This window comes from Argentina silus (assembly GCF_951799395.1).
Source record: "Argentina silus genome assembly, chromosome: 19".
NCBI classification, from domain to species: Eukaryota; Metazoa; Chordata; class Actinopteri; order Argentiniformes; family Argentinidae; genus Argentina; species Argentina silus.
Window position 1 is genome coordinate 16,759,029 of NC_139673.1, and position 21,925 is coordinate 16,780,953.

General features: G+C 45.8%; 2 protein-coding genes across 3 annotated transcripts; both read left to right on the forward strand.

The window, feature by feature from the left end:
• The first annotated feature begins 1,518 nt into the window (after positions 1–1,518).
• LOC310819463 (kinesin-like protein KIFC1) lies at positions 1,519–16,937 on the forward strand. Of its 2 annotated transcripts, XM_083690767.1 has the most exons (10): positions 1,519–1,603; positions 12,453–12,539; positions 14,365–14,461; positions 14,602–14,655; positions 14,746–14,784; positions 15,003–15,201; positions 15,457–15,622; positions 15,828–15,974; positions 16,143–16,249; positions 16,700–16,937. In XM_083690767.1, exons 2-10 carry the CDS (start codon positions 12,453–12,455, stop codon positions 16,716–16,718), a joined length of 915 nt encoding a protein of 304 aa, XP_083546893.1. In that variant the 5' UTR covers positions 1,519–1,603; the 3' UTR covers positions 16,719–16,937. The 2 variants fall into 2 exon arrangements, with proteins under 2 accessions (XP_083546893.1, XP_083546894.1); XM_083690768.1 differs by lacking the exon at positions 1,519–1,603 and having other exon boundaries at positions 10,882–12,539; positions 14,580–14,655; positions 16,700–16,934.
• Positions 16,938–16,948: 11 nt separating this feature from the next.
• On the forward strand, positions 16,949–21,519 carry LOC310819462 (uncharacterized protein; the record flags this gene model as incomplete). The annotated part of the gene is made up of 2 exons (XM_083690766.1): positions 16,949–17,908; positions 21,263–21,519. 2 exons carry the CDS (start codon positions 16,949–16,951, stop codon positions 21,263–21,265), a joined length of 963 nt encoding a protein of 320 aa, XP_083546892.1. The 3' UTR covers positions 21,266–21,519.
• Positions 21,520–21,925: the final 406 nt, after the last annotated feature.

Consider the following 21,925-nt stretch of genomic DNA (forward strand, 5'->3'; position numbering starts at 1 on the left):
TTATTATTATTATTGTTATTAGCCCCTTCAGAGATGTCCTAACTCCGCAGATTTAGTAAGTAAGTTTCCCAATTAACATGAAAGGTATGTCTGGTCTGTTGTATGTATGATGTTTTCATTCATGTTTTTGTATTTGATATAATATATGGTGATCAATTGTATGTGACTTTAAATGTCGGACTGATGGGTAAACGGAAAGTCATAAAAAGAGGGATTGCCTAAAGGAGAAGAGACAATAGGATTTCCGCCCCTGGGGAGTCAAACGTTTGAGTGACCTGGATCTGCGAGGACAATTTCGTCTAAAAGCCGAGAAATTAAATATAACGTGTTGCGGAGAGCCGGTGGATAGAGCTCCGCGGTGAAACGTTGTCCTTCTATACACAAACATCGGCTAGGAATATAGGAGCGGAGATATTGGAGTTACCAACGGCAGAGATCGGGTGAGATCGGCTTTGTGATTGTATATGGACTCTGTTGTGTTTGATTGCTGAATTACATATATTAATTACCGCACTTCTCTATGTCTATTAGTTTCTCTTGATCACCATTCTATTGTTTACATATAGAATGTAAATGATATACAAGGAAAAGGGAAATAACAGTAGATCCTCATTTTTTGTGACACAATCTTGACGTATTTTTTCTCCTCGCAGGTGCCCGTACGTCTTTCAGGTGTGTGAGGTCGTGCAGCTTCGGAGGTAACTTCAGATTTAGTTTTATGGCTGTGATATTACAGCATTTGAACGCTTTATTGTGTTTACGCGTTGTGTTTGCTATTTTAGCGTTGGGCTTCGATGCTGTAACGTTAATGACAGAGATTAGATTGAAGACATGTTAAATGGCACTCGCGCAGTGTTTTGTGAAGTAACGGTTTCTACTATTGGTGTGCACACTCCATTTTAGGTAAACTACTGTTGGACATATTTCCAAATAGATTTAAAATGACTACTTAGTCTCTGTTGCACTGGCCTATAGTAAATCCTCCCTTTTCGAAAGAAATTAGAAGCGTGTATTAGTGTAACCAATATGAGGTCTTTGTGCACACACATACCCATGCTGATTACACACAGTGATTATAAAAGAACAAAGGATATTCTCTCTCTAAAAGGTGCCATCATTTCAAAAAGTTATAAACTAGAATGGTATAAATATTATTAATAATAGTAGTTGGTAAAAGACAATGTGTTGGAATAAATAGAGGGATAAACTTATATACATATATACACACCCATATACGCACACTCATACTCTCTCACACACATACATATATACATAAATATATACTCATATTTACACACACACACCCCCACATACGTGCACACTTGCACGCACACAGCCACATCCACCCACATATAAAATAATGGAAATAATCTATGTGCAATAAATGTGCAACATACTGTCATAAGAGTCAACAGGCTAGATTGTTCCGATTTGTATTTACTTTATTGATTCCAATGCCCACATAGGGTGCTTGCAGCTGTTAAAACCTTTGGTTCATCCCTGCAGGTGCAATTGTTTGTAATTGGTGTATCCATCTACATTCAATTCCTCTCCGCTGCTCTACCGTCCATGTAGGATTCGACTGCAGTCCAGATATCCCAAGGTGAGTGATGGAATGTTCTTGAAAATGTGTGACTGCGTGTTTGTAATTGACCTTTTTTAATGTTGTATAGGTGCTGTTTGAGTCTTGTTTCTATGCTCCCGGCTGTTTCCCCTACATAATGTTTGTGGCAGAGTGTACATGTGATAACGTAGACTACATTGGTGGATGTCAACATGAAAGAGTCTGGAATAGGGGCAGAAGTGTGACTGTGGGGGTTACTGATGTATTTCCTCTGTCTAAAGTGAGTAGTATAGAAAGGAATGGGTTTTGTCGATGCCCTACTGAACTTTGAGTCAACCAAGATGTCCTGTAGGTTTTTATTTTTACGGTATGATGAAATAATATTGTAATGTTGTAGGGGTGCAAAGGTCTGTTGACTGGTGACACAGTTGTGCTTTAAGGTCTGATCCCTCTGGTTGAAATGATTTGTTTCCAGGATCATCCTTTTTAGTTTTTTTTATTTAGGCTTGAGTGTACTAGCCAGTCCTTGAAGTTTTTGTTTCTCTTATGGGCTGAAATTATTTTAAATTCCTTCAATTCAACATTCCCCTTTTACTTCTTGGGCCTGCTGGAAGTTAAATTTCAAATTGGAGTTGAGTCTTGCCAGAGACTGTGAATAAGTAGTTACTACAGGTATGATCTTTCTTTCATCCCTCTTCCTCACATATTTACCATTATTCCTAAAGATGTGTTTAACCTCTGTTCTTAATTTCCTTACGAATCTCCCCGAATAGCCACAGGGCCTCAGGGCTGTGAACAGTGTTTGTGTAGCCTGCTCAACATCTTCCAGGTGAGTACAAAGTTTGTGGAATCTAATTAATTGTGATTTAATTAAACCCTCGTAGGTATGTTTAGGATGATAGCTGCTTTTGTGGAGGAGGGCGTGCCTGTCCGTTTCCTTAAAGAAGACTCGGGTTGCCAGTTGTTTTTTCCCCTCCAACATCTGGGATGAAGAAAACGTGTATCCAGGAATTCAATAGAATGTTGTAATGGTGATTGCTGGATGGTGGGAGTTTAAAATTGACAGGAACTCTTCAAAAGCTTCCATGGTGCCCTCCCAAATGCCAAATATGGCGTCCAAATAATGATAATAAAGAGATGGTAATGTACTACATTTTAGAAAGGCCGTTTCTTCCCATGAACACACATAAAGATTGGCATAGGACGGGGCAAATATTTTTCCCATGGCTGTTCCATGAATCCGAAGGTAGTATTTATTACCCGACCAATCAAAAAATAGCCAAGGAAATTCTAATTTCTTGGAACTGAGATGTTTATTAAACCTTTTAACAAAATTCCCCAATTTTTTTTGCCATATCATTTTGTTTATGATATATTTTTTGTATCACATTTGATACATTGGCATTTTTGGCAACTTTTTGCTCACGTTAATGTTAGATACAAAAACAAATTTGGCCCTATATGAAAATATCGAACATTTCAGGCATTTTTTTTTAAAATTTTTTTTTAAAACATACAACTTTTTACAGCCTTTTTATTTCACTTTGTGGTAGGCACAAAAACAGTTTCTGTCCTTGTTCAGGCAAAGATGCACCTTGCACTTCTCTCAGTAGACATGTGATTGCCGGTGCAGTGCTTGCATCTCTGTCGGGTTTCCCATGTTGGAAAATGATCAATGTCATCCCTTCTCATATCAAGAGGCACACTGCAGCTTGGCCTTTTACGGGGTGGTGTTGAAGTCGCTTCTGGAGAGGATACTGGTCTGCCACACTTGATTTTGGCCTTTCCTGCACTTATGAGAGAAGTGCCAACCAAAGCCTGAAATCTTTGCAGAGCCATGGGTTTCATCTGGGGCTCTAGCTTCTTCTGGTCTCTTCTGTAGAGGTTCCACGCATTGACGACTGCCACTGTAACAGTGTGCCACCAGATGTACATGTACCATCTTCGGGATCTGAAGCTGAACTTGTAATGTGCAGACAGCATATCAAGGAGATCAACACCTACCATGAACTTGTTATATGTTTCAAAAATGGCTGGTCTGGGAACCATTATGTGAGTTTTGGATTTGCGATCCCAGCATTTCACATTTCCCACAGGTTCAATGCCAACAAAAGAGGACATCAGGTTAACTGCTTTGTTGTCGTACCATCTTACAATGACGTTGTCCTGGTTCACTCTGAAGTCCATTGATCCTCTTCCATTTTTCTTCAATTCTTTTTCATCCATCATGGTGCAGTCTTTCACCCTGTTCATCCGGACCATGCCAAGGTAGTGGATTCCTCTCTCTTTTAGGTGTTGTACCAGGGAAACTGATGTAAAGTAGTTGTCCGCAAAGACCTTGTGATTTTTTCCTGCTGGAAGTGTTGATTGATGGAAGTGTCATTTTCAGCACAACTTCTCCTGTAACACCAACTTCAGACTTTTCTCTGTCTGGATTTTCTGCACCTTGACAAACATCAAAGTCATAAAGAAAGCCACTTTGTCCAGCACGTCCCCACATCTTAAAACCCCATTTGTGAGGTTTTGCAGGCATGTACACACGTAGATGAGATTTCCCTTGAATGGCACCATAATTTCATCAACTGCATGGCATTCTTCAGGAGGTATGCAGAGAAACTGTTCTCACAGTTTTTGTAACCATGGCCTGAGCTTCCACAGTTTATCTTGCTTTGCATCATCAGACACTCTGAGGTTGTCCTGAAAGTGAATCAGTGTCAGAAATTTCAGAAATCGACCTCGAGACATCACAAACTGCAGGGAACTTTGTCTCCATCTCCCAATACGAGTCCAGGAGTCCATTCCTCATCTTCCCCTAACTCCTCCATGTCACTTGAATTGCCATCAGTTATCATGTTGTTGACTTTTTCAGTGTACTTTTTTTTTCTCTCTTCCTCTATTCTTTTTGACATCTGAAAATACACACATATCATATCAAACAAAAAATGGTCAATATAGCATAGCGATTATGATTTCAGAGGAATTGTTATTCTGAAAATACCCAAAATGTATTTTAAGTCATTAATTAGACTAATTAAATCATCAAAATAGTGTGTGTTTGTATTGAGGTAGGCATGATGTAGATTACATTACAAAAATGTGACATGACCGTTCAGGGATAAAGCACCTTATATACCTGCAGTATCAAATTTGATACACACATTTTAAACACGATTTAACTGTAATATAAAGAATGAATTATTAAGTAATTATGCATTGTTTCAATACAGACAATACTTATGTTAAAAAACGAGTAACAATATAAATGTTATTCTTATCGTAACTTCTTGAAAATTAGCAAAGATTTTCCTGGCAAAAGTTTGTGGATGATTTAATCACAGCTGCCATTTTGAAACGGCCAAAAGAAAACCTTCCACTGCCTGCAGTGGAATGATAATCCACTAGAGGGCAGCATACATGTATCAGATCATATACAACACGTTTTTAAGGAAAGTATGGATCATGTTGATATAGATAGAGGTCTCGGAAACTCGCGTAGCAAATATGATACAAATGGTTTTATAGGGTACTTGAAATCATTACGTGTAAGACTCCAGAATCCAGTAATTTCAAAATAATAGCGTCCGGCCTTTGTGGATCTGCGAACCTATTGAAAGCAGCTCTGATGGATTCGAATCCCAGGGTCGTACCGATGTTCATATATAGAGAATGAATGTCTATAGAGAACAAAAATGTATCACTGGATGTACTTATTCCCTTTAATTTATGCACACAATCATAGGTGTCCTTCACATAGGATTTGTGTTTCTGAGACAACAGGCTAATGTAGGCATCCAGGTATTCTGCAATACGGGAGGACTCCGAGTTACAATCGCTGACAATAGGGCGACCACAAGGGACCTCCCCGGGGACCGTCCACTTCTCCTTGGCTTTGTGTATCTTTGGGAGCAAATAGAATTGTCTAGGTCTCAGGACATCAGGTCCCAACAGGTAAGTAATTTGTCTAGGTGTTACAATATCAGACTGGCACAATTCAGACAAGTTCTTTGATCATTTTCTGTGGCTCCATCTGCAAGGTAAGGTTCAGCTGAAAGGGGTTGGGGTTAAGGTGAGGATAAGGGTGAGTGTTATGGTTTAGGGTTAAAGGGGTTCTTGATGGGAGCTGATGTTCCGCTATGTGGGTTGGATATGAATGTCCTTGGCTTAAAATAATTAATGTGTGATATGATGGAATGTGTGGTTTCTCTACTGAACCGTGATTTAACTAAAATGTCTTTATTAAAATGTCTTTTTGCAATTGGCTGATATTATCCTATATGGCTGTAAAGGTGAGAATGACTGAGTGGTGACAAACTTCTGTTTGAGTGTTTGACAAAGGGGTTTCTTTGTGTGTGAAAATGTGGTAACTGAAGGAATGATCATGGTTGGTTCGACTGGGGTATTCTGTGGCTGAATGTGTTGAAGAGCTGCCGTGTAGGGTAAGATCTAGGAGGAGGTTGGTGTTAGAGTGTGAGTCCTGGGTCAGGGGTCGGTCGGGGTTAGAGTGTCGGTTAGAGCTTTGAGGAGGGTTGTGGTTAGAGTTAGGTGTGGCATAGAAAGTCGGAGTCAAGTTTGTGTCAAGGTTCAGGTCACTGTTAGGGTTAGGTATTGAAAGAGGGGTGTGGTTAGGGTTAGGTGTAGCATAGAGAGTCCGAGTCAAGTTAGTGTCCCGGGATGGTTCAGGGTTAGAGTTATGGTTAGGGCCTAATAGAGGGGTATGGTTAAGGTTAGGGTAAGGGCTTGGGTTAGGATTAGAGTTAGGGTTGGGTGTCAGACTGCGTAGTCCAGTTAGAGTCTGTGTTAGGGGAATGGTTAGGGTTTGTGTGCTGTTGTAATAAGGTCTAGGTGTGGGTATGTATGTGCATATGTGTAGATTGACTGTATGTGCCTCTATAGGAGATGTGTCTATGTTTACTAGTGATGTTTGTTTATATGCAGAGCCTTTTGTGTGGATTGTATGTGTCTGCTTTTAGGTTCAGTTAGGTGTGTGTGAGAATGTAGGGCTAGTAAGGTTGTGGTATCAGTGGGGGTGGGGTTAGTGTCTAAGCTCAAGTCCAATTGGTATGTGCGTGTGTCTGTGGTGGTTGGTCCGAATGGGGGAGAGAGCTGCCAAAGTAGTATTTTTAATTGTACGTAAGAACCATTTGGAGTAACCTCTCTGTTTGAGTGCTGTAAATAAAATGTGAATTGCCTGTTGTAGATGAAAATGTGTGGAGGATATTCTGTGATGGCATATGATTTATGATTTGATAATGCCTTTGAATATATGCTTAGAGTGATAGCTATGTTTGTGTAAGAGTGCATGTGTGTCTGTTGGTTTAAAATATACCTGGTTAGTAGAATCTTATGTGTGGACTAAAGTAAACCGTGGTGTCTAAAAAGTTAACTTTGTGTATGATATGTTTGATTTTTATTGATGGGTGATGAGTGTTTTTTTTTTTTTTAAATATGTTTTTAGAGCATTTCTGCTTTATTGGGATAGAGATAGTAGAGATTGACAGGAAGGATGGGTGAGAGAGGAGGGATGACATGCAGGTTGTGTCAATGGCTGGAATCGAACCAGGGACCTTGCGATGATATTGTATGCGCCTTAGTGTGCTACGCCACTGAACGTGCCCCTAGGGTGATGAGTATCTATTAAAAATGTTTCTGATTGCTGCTATCCCTGCTTGAGTATTTATGTTTGTATACAAGCTGTCTGTTTATTGTGAATATGTAGGCTTGGGAGGGAACAACCATGGGTCTAATCTTGTCCAGAAAGTCATATGTATCTTTAAGATAGCTAGGCTGTTGGGTGGAGATGGGGTTTAAATAGTAATCAATATATTCTGCGATATTATAGGACTCGCTACCACAGTCTGACACGATGGGTCTACCTGGAGGAACCTTAAAGGGAACAGTCCAAGCATCCGGGTCTTTGTGAATTTTGGGTAATAAGTAAAAATGTCTGGATCTGGGATCATCTGGTCCGAAGAGGTAGTCTAGTTGTTTTCTAGTGATGTAATTTTTGTCATATGGTGCATATCAGTTGTCTCAGTTTAGTCTGTTTCTGTATACTGTTCTCCGTGTGTGTAATATTTTGTGTTTGATAACTGTCCATTTGCTTCTAAAATGTATTGATGTTTATCTAAAATGACTATTTTGGAACCTTTGTCCACGGGCTTAATAATGATGTGTTATTCTTTAGTTTGTGAATGCCTTTCCTTTCTATAGTTGTAATATTATCGGGTAGATCTGGAATGGGGTCATAGTTGTGTAGTGTGTGGTGTTTTGTATTAATCAGTTTGTTAATCTGTCCACCTGAGAGGGTTTTGCCTCCCAGGTGGAAGGAAGTGTAAAAGGTCTGTAGTCGTGTTCAGTCTTGTAGTCAAAGTAATCTATCAGTTTGAGTCGTCTGTGGAATAAATGGATGTCCCTTCGAAGCTCCTCCTGGTCCTGCCTAGTAGGTCGAGGGATAAAGATGAGTCCCTTAGTCGGCTTAAAAGACTAGGAGAGATTAAGGAAGTTTGAAGAAGAAAAGAGAGACGGGGGGGGGGGGGGTATAGAACTGGGTTCCCATGCTTGGCTAGCTATACCTAAAGGGTGGGGAGGGGGGTATTGGAGCTGAGAGGTGAGTGCTGGTGAGTGAATCCAAGCTATGATTGTCTATTGTAAATTTAACTGTGCACACCAGTGGTTGTAAATATGTTTGGCTGTTGTTGATGTCCAATGTATGTTGTCTGCTGTAATGTCATTGGGGATCTCTAGCAAGGTGTTAAATTGTGTAGCGATGTGATTTGTTAACCTGTGTGAGATTATTCTTGTGTTCTGTGGTGAGATTGGGGGAAGATTAGATGATGGGGATGTGGATGAGTGCGTTGGGGAAAACTCTCTTGGCCTGTCTGTACATGCTGGTTGCTTGTTTCTTGGATCTGGCTCTTGGGTCATGCTCCTTGTTATTGATGCCCACCGAGAGGACCACCTTTTCTTCGTGTGGTTGTGTGGGAGCCTTCTTCAAGATGTGGTAGAAGGTTGCTCCCGGAAAGCTATCTATCTGAACATTCGGATTGGTGAATGGGGGGGATTCGGTTAAAATTAGAATCTCCAAAAATATAGATTGGTTTTCTCCCATCCACCTGCCAGTCTTGGATCTTTTTGCCTGTTCTAGCTTGATGGTATATGGGGCCGAATTCCTTCTCTGTGGGAGGTGATTTAAACAAGGGGGATGTGTGTTTGTGTGCCGTGGCGCCAGTCAGAGGCGGGTTTTTACTGGCCGTATCCTTAGATGTTGGGGGTTCAGATTGGCCTTTTATAGTATGATTCCCTTCAGTTGGCCGTATCATCCTGGGTTCTGCCCCTGTTAGGTACTGCCCATTATCAGACCTTTCTCTTTCTCTGGCGCCACGTGTAAATGTAAGGGGACAAGGTGAGATTATACCATTTGTCTTTACTGCATTGTTTGTCTGTTGTAATGTGGTGGGGGTTGTATGTGTGGGATCGGCCTTCTTTACTAGGGGAGGCTCCTGTTGGCTACTATGTTTGTGATGGAACTGTGCTGCTAGTGACCTCTTGTGGTTGGACGTGGGTTCCTGTTGGGGGATATCTAGCTTAGGAGGGTTTGGGAGGGAGGGAGAGGGGAACTGAAGAGCAAAACTAATGACAGGAAATTCAGGGGAGGGAGAGGAAATTGAGCGGGAGTGTTTGGCTGTTTCCAATCTCACTGCCCGGTCTCTTTCTGGGGAGGGAGAAGAGGTTGGTGTCGAGTTACATGCGGGTGGGGGAAGCCTACCGGGGCCAGGTGATATTCTAGAGTGTTGGGCGAAGTCGGGGTAGAAGCCCAGATACGGGTGAAGTTGCCTGCATTTGTGTGAAAGACTGGGGAGGAGGGATCAGAATGATTGTGTAGTTTGTTGTATAGGTGAATGTTTGCGATCTGTGTGTATGTGCTGTTCCTGTGTGCTCTTATGTGTATGTTTAAGTTTGGGTTTTCTATGTTTATGTGTGGGTGTGTATGTATCTGTAGAGGATGGTGTTTGTAGCTGTGTGTGTTTGCTGGGATTGTTTGTTTATGTATCTGGGTAGATTGCATGTCTGTGTGTTGACCGCTTCTCCCCTGCTACTTCCCTGTACAAGTTCTCTCCTGCTAATAAAATATATTATTATTATTATTATTATTTATTTTTTTATTTTTAAATTAGCCTATTGGCATTACGACTGCCAATGGCCCCTGGTGTGAGCATTGATTACTTTGTCTTATGATGACTGTTGGATAGATGATTCACTTACTTTAAACAAATGTATTGTTGTAAGTCGCTTTGGATAAAGGCGTCTGCTAAATGTAAATGTAGTTGTCAGATCTGGTCCTATGTGTATGCCTGTTTGTGTCTGTGTAGGTGGAATATCTGTCTGTGTGTGTGCAAGGGTTTGCTGTGTGTCTGTAGGTATGTGTGAAGAGTATGTTGTTATCCAAGTTGGGGTGCTGTCTATCCTTTTTCTGTGTGTATGTGTAGGTTGTCTGTGTAGATGTATGTGCTGATTGTTTAATTATGTGTATGTCTTTAGGTGATGTGTGTGTTAATTATCCGTGCATGTGTGTCTACTGGGGTTGTTTGTGTCTGTGTATGAATGGGTCGTGTTTGTGTGTGTCTGGACGTAGACTGTGTCCCTACTTCTGTGTGTGTGTTTGTCTTTCTGAGACGCCCTGAGCAGAGTCTCCCTCCTTACTTAACTTGGGGGGGGGGGGGGAGTTTCTCTTTTGGGTGGAGGTAGTGCTGGGAAATCTTCAATAGTGAAGATGGATGTAGGTGGTAGGCTAATGTGTTGGGTGTTGGTCCCTAGAGTGGCTACCTCTATGTTTGTTGGTTGGGGGTCTATTGTTGTGGGGCTTTGGAGGGGTTCTAGTCCTGTCTCTTGTGTTCCCTCAGTTAGAGGGGGGGTAGGGGTGGTTGTCTGTATGTGTGGTTTCTGCTCAATGGATGAAGGGGTGTTCATTAGTGTGTATTCTAGCTTTGGTTATGGGAGTGAGTCTATCCCCATAGCGTTTCTCTGCCCAACCCATGGCTACTTGGAGTGCTAAGCCATTTACTGCTCTGGGGGGCTGTGTAAAGGAGTCTAGTGAGTTCTGATAATGTGTCTGGAGAGTTGTCAATGTTGCTCATCCATTGTGCATGTGTAGGTGCTGCAGGTCCAATGAGTTCAGTCAACTTTTTCACTTGTCTGGCCATGCCAGGTGGATGTATGTATGTGTGTTTGTATTGCTCTATACATTATTTCTTTATGGTGCATTACTTGAATCAGTTTGAAACACCATTTGGCATCCTGTCTAGTTGTCTCGCGAAGGAGTGATTCATATGTGTTTGTAGCATAGGTGTAGGTCTGCTGTGTGTTGGTAGTCTACTCTGTTCTTGTCTAGAGTTAGCTTGTCTGTATGTCTGTGTATTCCTAATCTGTTTTGGTCCTTGTGTCCTAAATGTCTGTCTGTCCCATGTGAGACCCTGTGCTATCTGTCCTCTTCCTCTACTATAAGTAGGCCTATTAAAAAAGTGAGGGGGTCTACTGGTGTAGTGTGTCTGCCATCTAGTGTGTTGCATATTTTGAGATCATATATTGAGATCAGTCTCAATAATGGGTGTAGGTAAAAGTGGCAGTCTAGTTGTGTCCCTAGTTTGCATATTCTCTCCCACTGGTGTCACAAACAGTGCATTCAATTTAATATGGAAACCAAGTGAAGTTGTTTTTCATGGTAATTGGGCAGCAAAGGGACCTTAGGTGTGTGTAGGCCCTGTTTGCTGTCCAATGTGGGTTCTTACTGCCCGGCCCGTTGGTTGGTCTTTTCGTCTCTCAGGGGTTGGAGGGCTCTTTAAGTTGTCCTTTTTCTCTGTAACTCAAGACAAGTTTGGTGAACAATCCTTCCAGGGCCTGAGAGAACTGCCATCAATGATAGTCCTTGGTGAAAACAGGGGCTACATCCACTACCAGGGTCAGCCCAAGCTATGCCGCTAGTGTGGTAAGCATGGGCACCTGGCAGAGGCCTGCCAAGAAATAGTATGTGGGAAGTGTAGAGAAATTGGGCATGCTTTTGCAGAATGCACCAATGGCAGAAAGTGCAATCTCTGTGGAGGCTCAGACCACCTCTTCAGAGATTGCCCGCAATCATTTGCCAACAAACTGAAAAACAATAAAAGAGAAATGGCCGAAAAGCAAAGGAAGGAACAGGAGGTAGCGGTTGAAAAAGTTAATTTAAAAAAAACAAAAAGGGCGCAGCCGGAAAATTTGAATCTCCCGCCAAAAGAGGCCATTGGGGGAGAGGCGGGAGGCGTGACAGGAGGGGAGGAGCCAGCTCAGGTAGAAGGTGGAGTCGGGGAAGAGAGTGAAAAGGAAACAGAGAGTGAGGAGGTAAGTGACAGTGCAGAAAGAGGAATGAGTGAGATTTTAGGGTCAGTGAGTGAGAGCGGTTCTGAGAGCTCCCCTCTCCCTAGGGCCCAGCCACAAAGAAAGAAGAGAATTGCAAAATTCTCTCCGGAAGTTGATGAGAACTTGGAGAAAAGGGGAAGAGCTGACCGGCCATTTGAAACATCCTTGGATGAGCCGGACAGAGTCTTCCCCTCCAGTTCACCCAATCAAACTTATTTTTTAAATTTAAGGCTAACATCAACTCCTAGAGAGAAAGCTCCTAGGAGGAATATGGCTCCAAACCCTTCACTGCCCAGTGCAGTGCAGGAAGAGCTCATATCACAAGAATTGTAATGTGTAGCTTTTAAGTATTTTAATGTGTTTCCCTGTTGTTTTTAATGTCTAACCTGTTGTTTTTTTTTATCATTTTTAATGGCCTTCACAGTCTCCGCCCTAAATGTTAGAAGTGTGAGGGCGGCTGTGAGGGCCCAAACCGTTTTAACTTTTTTAAGTATGTCAGATGTGTGTCATGTCGACTGGCAAACGGGTCCTCTCCAGAGTCAACACCAGCAGCAGCAGTGAGAGCAGTGACCCACAACCTCCTCAGGTGTGTGTTTTGCAGAAATGTGTTTGTTAGTACGTTTCATAGTTATAACTATCGTATGACCTGATATATAAACCAACTGCATATATACAGTCATGAGAAAAAATTAGGACACCCTATGAAAACCTTTGTCTTCTTCAACATATTCAAACATATGGACATTTGATATTCATTTGAACAATATTGAAAAATTGAGGTAATATAACTAAACAAATACAACTGAAACAAATTATTTAAAAAATGATTGGTAAAATGTAATTAATAGAAATGCAATCTTCTTGTGAGGAAAAAGTTAGGACACCCCCACATTTAGTTCCACTTAAAATGCCTAAAATTATAATAAAGAGCACCACATCAGGTGCAAATGATTAGAACAGCGTTACAGAGGATTTTGGAGGAGCCTGTCCTATTTAAACCTCAGATATTTAGTTTGGTTTGCTCTTGATTGTTGAAGTGAGTTGCATCACCATGGCGAGATCAAAAGAGCTCTCTGAGGCCTTCAGAAGAAAAATTGTAGATGCATATGAGTCTGGGAAGGGATATAAAAAGATCTCCAAACTATTCGAAATTGGCCATTCCACTGTCCGGAAAATAATTTACAAGTGGAGAACATTTAAAACCACCACCAACATGGCCAGGTCAGGCCGCCCAAGCAAGTTCAGCCTAAGAGCTGACCGAAAGATGCTTAAAGAAGTCTCCAACAATCCCAGAATGTCATCACGAGACCTACAGGTATCTCTTGCCACAATTGATGTCAAAGTACATGCATCCACCATAAGAAAGAGACTGAACAAGTTTGCATTACATGGGAGGTGTGCAAGGAGGAAACCCCTGCTGTCAAAAAAAAACATCAGGGCAAGACTAAAGTTTGCCAGAGAACACCTAGAGAAAGACCAGAACTTCTGGAACAATGTGCTTTGGACAGATGAATCCAAAGTTGAACTATTTGGGCACAGTAAGAGTAGACATGTTTGGCGCAAAACCAAGACAGCATTTGAGAACAAGAACCTCATACCAACTGTGAAGCATGGGGGTGGAAATGTCATGGTTTGGGGCTGCTTTTCTGCAGCAGGGCCTGGTCAGCTCACCATCATAGAATCCACTATGAATTTTGTATTGTATCAGAGGGTGCTTGAGGAAAATGTGAGACCATCTGTTCGAAAGTTGAAGCTGAAGCAGATGTGGACCATGCAACATGACAATGACCCAAAACATTCCAGTAAATCTACCAAGGAATGGCTCAAGAAAAAGAAATTGAGAGTTCTGGAATGGCCAAGTCAAAGCCCGGATCTTAATCCTATTGAGATGCTGTGGATTGATTTGAAACTGGCTGTGCATGCAAGACACCCCTCGAACATCACACAGCTGAAAGAATTCTGCAAGGAGGAGTGGGAAAAACTTTCTCCCAATTGATGTCAGAGACCTGTAGACAGTTATAAGAAACGTCTAATTGAGGTTATTTCAGCCAAGGGGGGCAATACTAGCTATTAGGGCATAGGGTGTCCTAACTTTTTCCTCAATAGGAATTGGCATTATTGTTAATTTTTCGTTAAATAAATGATTACAAAGTTACATTTTCATAGTTTTTTGTTCAATTACATCCCCTTTATCTATAGACATTGTTAGAAAGAAGATAACATATTGATATGTCCATATTTTTAAGAGAATAACTTAATATTTTGGGGGGTGTCCTAACTTTTTCTCATGACTGTAGTGGCAAACATGTCCCATTCTTGTAAATGTCGCTTCTCCACCTATAGCCTGTGGACGACGTTAGATGTGTCTGTGCCCAATATGTTTCTTTTTGCAAATTGAAATTCTCCATCAGAAAAAGGTACGAAAGGTAGAACCAGAACCCACAAAGATGAGGCAGGCAGTCAGTGTGATTGGCTCCAAGAGGCTCCCTCCACCCACGCAAGTAGTTGGTAAGTGACCAGCGGAATACTACAAAGACAGTTTCTGTTGGGTCGGAAATGCTTCCGTCATCTTTTAGTCTGTCTCTAATGTGTTGGAAATGTCCTTTTGTTGCATTGTTTTTGTTAGATACTCTTCTGTCTTCTCCTAGCCAAAACAACTAGACCTATGGGAGCGGCTACTGTAGCTGCTGGGCCCTCTGGAGGTAAGATACTATTTGTTAGATTGAAAAATACAATAAATTCAAGCCAAATTAAGTGCCATGATATTCTATGTATGTCTTCTCATTGGCCAGGTGTCAAGAAGAAACCAGTTGCATCTGTTGCTCAAGGAGGTAATCTTGGTTTTCATGTATTAATAAATTATCCATAATTAAATCAGTTTTATTTGCATGGCTCAACACTTACTGTAACAATACACTACAGAACAACAACTTGGTTTGAATTTCAAGTGGTATTTAATCGGCAGAGTTATCTAACAAGTTCACAAAAAATCTTCCTTCCTATTCAAAGATACAAATGTGTTGACATTTTTTGTCCTCAATGCATATAGCTACTGTTGGAGGTGCACGGCGGCCTGGATGGGACCTTAAAGGCCAAGTCGCGGACATGACAAGGAAGATGCAAAACTATCAGAGCAGAACCAAAACACTGAGCCAAGAGAATGGCGAGCTGAAGGAGTCCTTCAACATAAGTCAGCAGAAGCAGGCGGAGATGACCGCAGAATTAAAAGTGCTTCGCCAAAAGCTCAGGTAAACAATCCAATGGGCTTGCCTACCTAGGTCCTAGGGCACTGTCACGTTGAGTCAAACCCACAAACAATTAGGCTCAATTTATTCTCCTGGGAGCCAGATCAGAATTATTTGCTGGACTACAATTTAGTTTTAAGCTAAGGCATGTAACTTATTAACTTGACCAGAAGGGAACACTGGGTGTCCTGCTCTTTTTCGTCCACATACTTCAGTTGTGTTCACAAACCTAATTTGTTGGCTGTTTGTGTGTTGCAGCCACCATGAGGTGAAGCTGGCGGCCCTCTCTGGTGTTCAAGAGCAGCTGGAGGTGGTGACCAGCGAGAAGATCACCCAAGACAAGAAGTTGAACAACCTTGAAAAGGAGCACAAAGTTGTCCAGGGTGTGAGAGATGATCTGGAGGTGGCGCTTCACAATGCACAGGTAGAGCACTTTTTGTGTATTTAAACACAGACTAATAATCATTGCTAATGCTATGATGTAAGATTTTAAATTGACTTTTTAGATTTAGATTTTCAACTAGAAAGTCCCATTGTGCTAAAAAGCGTAGTAAGGTTTTCTAAAATCCCAAGTTCCAATATCTCATGTCTTGGCTCATGAACACTTTACTCTCCTCCCTGCCTGGCAGACCAAGCTCTCTCTGCAGGGGGCCACCCTGAGAGAGGCCCAGGAAATGGTAAGGAGCCTGGAGGAAACTGTTGCCCACCAGACAGACGAGCTCCACTCTGGAGAGATGGAGCGCAGGAGACTGCACAATGAAATTCAAGAACTCAAGGCAAGTCCATCTGTGGCCCACTCAAACGGGTATATCAATGCATCGCCCATAGAATTGTATTTCAGGGAACTGAGATGATTCTCTACAGCATACTTTTCTGTCTACAACATGCTGAGCCATTTCACCTCCCACCCTAACAAGATGCCCACGACACTCTTATCTCTGCAGGGGAACATCCGGGTGTTTTGCAGAGTGCACCCTCCACAGGCAGGCAACCAGACTGACCACATACAACTTCCGGCAACAAGGTCCTCACACTGGCCAAGACTGAGGAGGTTAGAATCATGCAAAAAAAAAAAAGAGGGAGCAAAAAGCACTGCATATTTCAGTGTAGTCTTCTAATGTCGCTCTGATTGTCAATTAAACTGGTCCGAGTTCGACTGAGGACACCGTGCTCTGAGTAAGTTCACGAGAGGACTCTCTGCAGGCCCCACAGGAAACCGGTTGCTAAGCTACGTGGCTCAACTAAGTAGCTAAAGCTAAGTCCCTTTTAAGGAAGTGCTCTGTCCCTCAACTCTGTGTTAAAACAACAGAATAAAACAGTAAAACAGTAAAATAATCAAACAAGTCAATACATCTGTGGGGGGACATGCAGCGTTCGGCCTGTAGAGGGAGCTACAGGACCGTGGCCGGGGTTGTGTCGGCGAGACTTTTGTCGCACACCTGCTGCGAATTAAGTCTCGCCGGCGAATGTTTAAGATGTGTGTGTGCTTCTGCCATTTCAGTAGGGGAGCTAAGCAGTAGAGCGAGGCTGGAGACAGGAGAGAGAAGCTGGAGACCAGAGAGAACGTCGACTGGAAAGTCGAGGAGCCTGGAAAGGCTGGAAAGCGGGGACGGGAAAGTCCCAACGAACATTTATAACTGTATGAATAAACGGGAAAAGTTGTTCCCTCCACGTAAACGCTGCGTCTGCCTCTGTGTACCATCGGACTTTGTTACATTGGCGCCCAACCTGGGACACAGGAAAAGGCAAGATGGACGCGCTAACAGCGGCGATAGCAAGGATAACGCTCATTCTCGTGCAACAGACGGCCCTGCAACAGACCCAGCAGGCGACACTAAAGGAGCTGACGGCGGCGAGGCTCGCGGACAGGCCCGGTGGGCCGGCGCCGGGGACCGGAGCGGCACCAGGTCCCCCCAAGGTCCAGCTGCAGAAGATGGGGGACCTGGACGACCCAGAGGCGTTCCTCGCGGTGTTCGAGGGGACGGCGAGGATCTCGGGGTGGCCGGACCGAGAGTGGGCCTACCATCTGCTGCCCCTCCTGTCAGGGGAGGCGCAGCTCGCGGCCCACAGTTTGCCGGCGGCCGCCCAACGGGATTACCAGTCCCTGGCCCGGGCGATTCGGGACCGCCTGGGCCTGACACCGGAGGAACACCGGCGCCGGTTCCGGGCCATGTCCATGGAGGAGGGGTGCCGGCCCTTCGCCTTCGCCCAGCGGCTGGGGGACAGCGCATGGCGGTGGCTGGACCCCGAGAACAACTCGGCGGTGGAGGTCGGGAACCGGGTGGTATTGGAGCAGTTCCTCGCGGGGCTCCCGGCCCGCACCGCCGCCTGGGTCCAGTACCACCGCCCCCAGGACCTAAAGACCGCCGTGGGTCTGGCGGAGGACCATCTCTCCCTCCCACCGCGGGGGCCACAACGACCAACCCCGGCCCCGCGGCAAGGGGGGGGGGGCCAACGCCCAGGAGGAGCCGGGGGAGCAGAAGGAGGGAGGCCGGCGCCCGCCCCGAGAACGAGATGGCAGGAGCACGCTGATCCGGAACCAGCCCCGGCCCCGCAGAGAGAACCTCGAGCGACAGGGGGGGTGTGTTGGCGGTGCGGACGGCCGGGCCACGTGCAGGCCGAGTGTCGGGCGATGGACGTGGGGCAGGTCGTCCGCATCGGCGACATACCAGGCCCTCCCCCCGGACCAGGAGCGGCGTATCGTATTCCGGTAAGGATACAACGTGATACGCACCAGGCGTTCTTGGATTCGGGCTGTATGCAGTCCATGATCCAGGAGCGCCTGGTTCGGCCGGGGGCACTGTTGAAGGCATCGAGGGTGCGGGTGAGGTGTGTGCATGGGGACATTCACGAATATCCGCTGGTCGCTATCGAAATTCATTTTGAGGGGAAAAACCATAGGGTACAGGCGGCGGTTAGCCCACGCCTCACGCATCCCCTGATTCTAGGTGTGGATTGGGAGGGGTTTCCTCAAGCGGTAAAGAGGGCTACCGGGATGCGTGCACGACAGCTAGGGAGGTGTGTGGCGTGTAATGTGCTCTGTGCCGAGGCGGCGCCTCGCGACACTGCCGGGGAGCCGGAGCCGGCGGGGGCGCCTCACCCCGAGACTTCCTCGCCGAACTATCCGCTGCTAGGCGACTTCCCCCTCGAGCAGTCTCGTGATGAGACCCTCAGATCAGCCTTTGACCAAGTGATAGCAATTGATGGTACTTTGATACGGCCAGACACAGTGCGCGCCCACCCCTATTTCGCGATTATCAGCGACAGGTTATATCGAGTAAGTCGTGACTCACATAGTCAGGAGGAAGTAACCCAGTTGCTGGTTCCCCGCAGCCGCCGCGAAATGGTCTTCCAGGCGGCTCATTTCAACCCCATGGCGGGCCATCTAGGGTATGACAAAACACTGCACCGTATAATTGCTCGATTTTATTGGCCGGGGATTCGGGCAGAGGTGCGTAGGTGGTGCGCGTCCTGTCGGGAATGTCAGTTAGTAAATCCCCCGGCCATCCCACGGGCCCGCTTGCGGCCCTTACCATTGGTCGAGAACCCATTCGACCGCATTGCGATGGATATTATCGGGCCATTTGAGCGGAGCACACAGGGTTATCGATTTGTGTTGGTCTTGATAGATTACGCCACCCGATACCCCGAGGCAATACCTCTGCGCAATATCTCTGCCAGGAGTGTAGCGCAAGCATTGTTTCAAGTCATCTCCCGCGTGGGAATCCCGAAAGAGATTCTCACCGATCAGGGCACTAATTTTATGTCACGCACCCTCAAGGAACTGTATGGCTTGCTGAACATCAAGGCGATTCGAACCAGTGTTTACCACCCGGCCACGGACGGCGTTTGTGAGCGGTTCAATCGGACCTTGAAGTCAATGATCCGGAAGTTTGTCCACGAGGATAGTCGGAATTGGCATAAATGGCTAGATCCCCTGTTGTTTGCGGTGCGGGAAGTTCCCCAAGCTTCCACCGGGTTTTCCCCGTTTGAATTACTCTACGGGCGTAAGCCCCGGGGTGTCCTAGACCTGTTTAAAGAAAATTGGGAGGAAGGGTCTAGCGACAGTAAGAATGAGATCCAGTACGTCCTCGACTTGCGCACAAAGCTCCACGCCCTAGGGGCTATCTCACGTGAGCATTTGCTGCAAGCCCAGGAGCGTCAGAAACGCCTGTATGACAGGGGGGCTACCCTACGAGAGTTTACACCGGGAGACAAGGTGCTCGTACTGTTACCCACCTCCAGCACGAAATTACTCGCGAAGTGGCAAGGGCCGTTTGTGGTCACACGTCGCATGGGGGACGTGGATTATGAGGTTATACGCTCGGACCGGGGGGATAGCTTGCAAGTGTATCACGTCAATCTCCTAAAAAAATGGAACGACGTGGTCACTGTTGCTCTGGCTACGATAGTTCCAGAGAGAGAGGAGTTCGGTCCGGAAGTCCCAAAATCGAAAGGTAGCACTCCGGTCGATATTGATAACCATCTCTCTGCTAGCCAGGCCGCGGACGTTGCAGATTTGCAGCTTAAGTTCGCCGACGTGTTCTCTCCCCTGCCCGGTCGGACTACGCTCATCGACCACCATATAGAAACGCAGCCGGGTTTAACGGTGCGCACGCGTCCCTATAGGTTGCCGGTGCACAAACGAGACGTTGTGTGCCGGGAGTTGGAAGCCATGCTGGAGCTGGGTGTGGTCGAGGAGTCCCGCAGTGATTGGTGTAGCCCCATCGTGCTTGTCAACAAGCCAGATGGGACTATACGGTTCTGTGTGGATTATAGACGGGTTAATGCGGTCTCCAAGTTCGATGCATATCCGATGCCCCGGGTCGACGAGCTCTTGGACCGGCTTGGTACGGCCAGGTACTTCACGACATTGGATTGCACGAAGGGATACTGGCAGATTCCACTCTCGCCGGTGTCCCGGGAGAAAACGGCATTCTCCACTCCGCTCGGGTTATTCCAGTTCACCGTGCTCCCTTTCGGGTTGTTCGGAGCCCCAGCCACTTTTCAGCGCCTCATGGACCGTATTCTGCGGCCGCACGCCGCCTATGCTGCGGCCTACCTGGACGACATTGTCGTCCACAGTGACACCTGGCCGCAGCATGTGCGGAGGGTGGCTGCTGTTCTGCGGTCCCTGAGGCAGGCGGGGCTAACGGCCAACCCGAAAAAGTGCGTGATCGGGCGGAGGGAGATCCGGTATCTGGGGTACCACTTGGGACGGGGGGAGGTGCGACCGCAGATTGAAAAGACTGCGGCCATCGCCGCCTCTCCCCGGCCCAAGACAAAGAAGGAGGTGAGGGCCTTCCTGGGGCTGGCGGGATATTACCGCCAGTTCGTACCTGGGTTTTCAGAGCTGGCCAGTCCCTTGACGGACCTCACCCGGAAGGGTGCCCCGGATCCGGTCCAATGGTCGGGCCAGTGCCAGGGGTCGTTCGAGGCCCTTAAGGGGGCTCTTTGTGGAGAAACGGTCCTGTATGCGCCTGATTTTAACCTCCCTTTCTCCCTACAGACGGACGCGTCGGATAGAGGGCTGGGAGCAGTGCTGACCCAGCGCGTGGAGGGGGCCGACCGGCCGGTGCTGTACCTGAGCCGCAAGCTGTCGGAGAGGGAGGGCCGGTACAGCACCGTGGAGAAGGAGTGCCTGGCCATCAAGTGGGCGGTCGGCACCCTCCGCTACTACCTGCTGGGTCGCGCCTTCACCCTCTACTCCGACCATGCCCCCCTCCAGTGGCTCCACCGCATGAAGGATGTAAACGCGAGGATCACCCGGTGGTACCTCGCGTTGCAGCCCTTCAACTTTTCCGTCGTGCACAGACCGGGGGCGCAGATGGTCGTGGCAGACTTCCTCTCCCGTGCAGGGGGGGGGGAGTAGGTCGTCCGCCGTCGGGTCCCCGGCCTGTGTCGGGCGGTGGGGGTATGTGGGGGGACATGCAGCGTTCGGCCTGTAGAGGGAGCTACAGGACCGTGGCCGGGGTTGTGTCGGCGAGACTTTTGTCGCACACCTGCTGCGAATTAAGTCTCGCCGGCGAATGTTTAAGATGTGTGTGTGCTTCTGCCATTTCAGTAGGGGAGCTAAGCAGTAGAGCGAGGCTGGAGACAGGAGAGAGAAGCTGGAGACCAGAGAGAACGTCGACTGGAAAGTCGAGGAGCCTGGAAAGGCTGGAAAGCGGGGACGGGAAAGTCCCAACGAACATTTATAACTGGATGAATAAACGGGAAAAGTTGTTCCCTCCACGTAAACGCTGCGTCTGCCTCTGTGTACCATCGGACTTTGTTACAACATCAAAAACAGTAAATCAATCTATACTTCATATTGTTACTCTTACCATTTCAATACTTGATTATAGATACAGTAGTACTCCATCTTTTTGTGGATGTGCTTTGCATACTTCACTCCGTAGGCCTTACACAATATTTCCTTTTATGCAGTAATAAAACTCTGTATCATCAAAAACAAACTTCAGTAACTTAATAACATCCATCAGTAATCATCCCTGAGTAAGTTTACACAATCAATCATCAGTATTCTTGTATACTTAGTACTTTCATTGGTTACATGTCGTCATTAGGATGAGGCCTATGCAGATATGCTGACGTGGGGTTTTACCCTCATACACTGGTTCCTCTGAATTGCTTATGTCGTTACATATATTTGAATCAACTTATCATTCAGGGATCTAGGGGTGTCGAATTGATAATCAGATCCATCACCTCCTCATCCAATACT

Coding starts and splice junctions, on each gene's coding strand:
- LOC310819463 (XM_083690767.1), top strand. CDS start 12,453: ATGTGTGTCATGTCGACTGGCAAACGGGTCCTCTCCAGAGTCAACACC. Junction 12,540..14,364: donor GTGACCCACAACCTCCTCAG/GTGTGTGTTTTG, acceptor ATTCTCCATCAG/AAAAAGGTACGAAAGGTAGA. Junction 14,785..15,002: donor TGCATCTGTTGCTCAAGGAG/GTAATCTTGGTT, acceptor CAATGCATATAG/CTACTGTTGGAGGTGCACGG.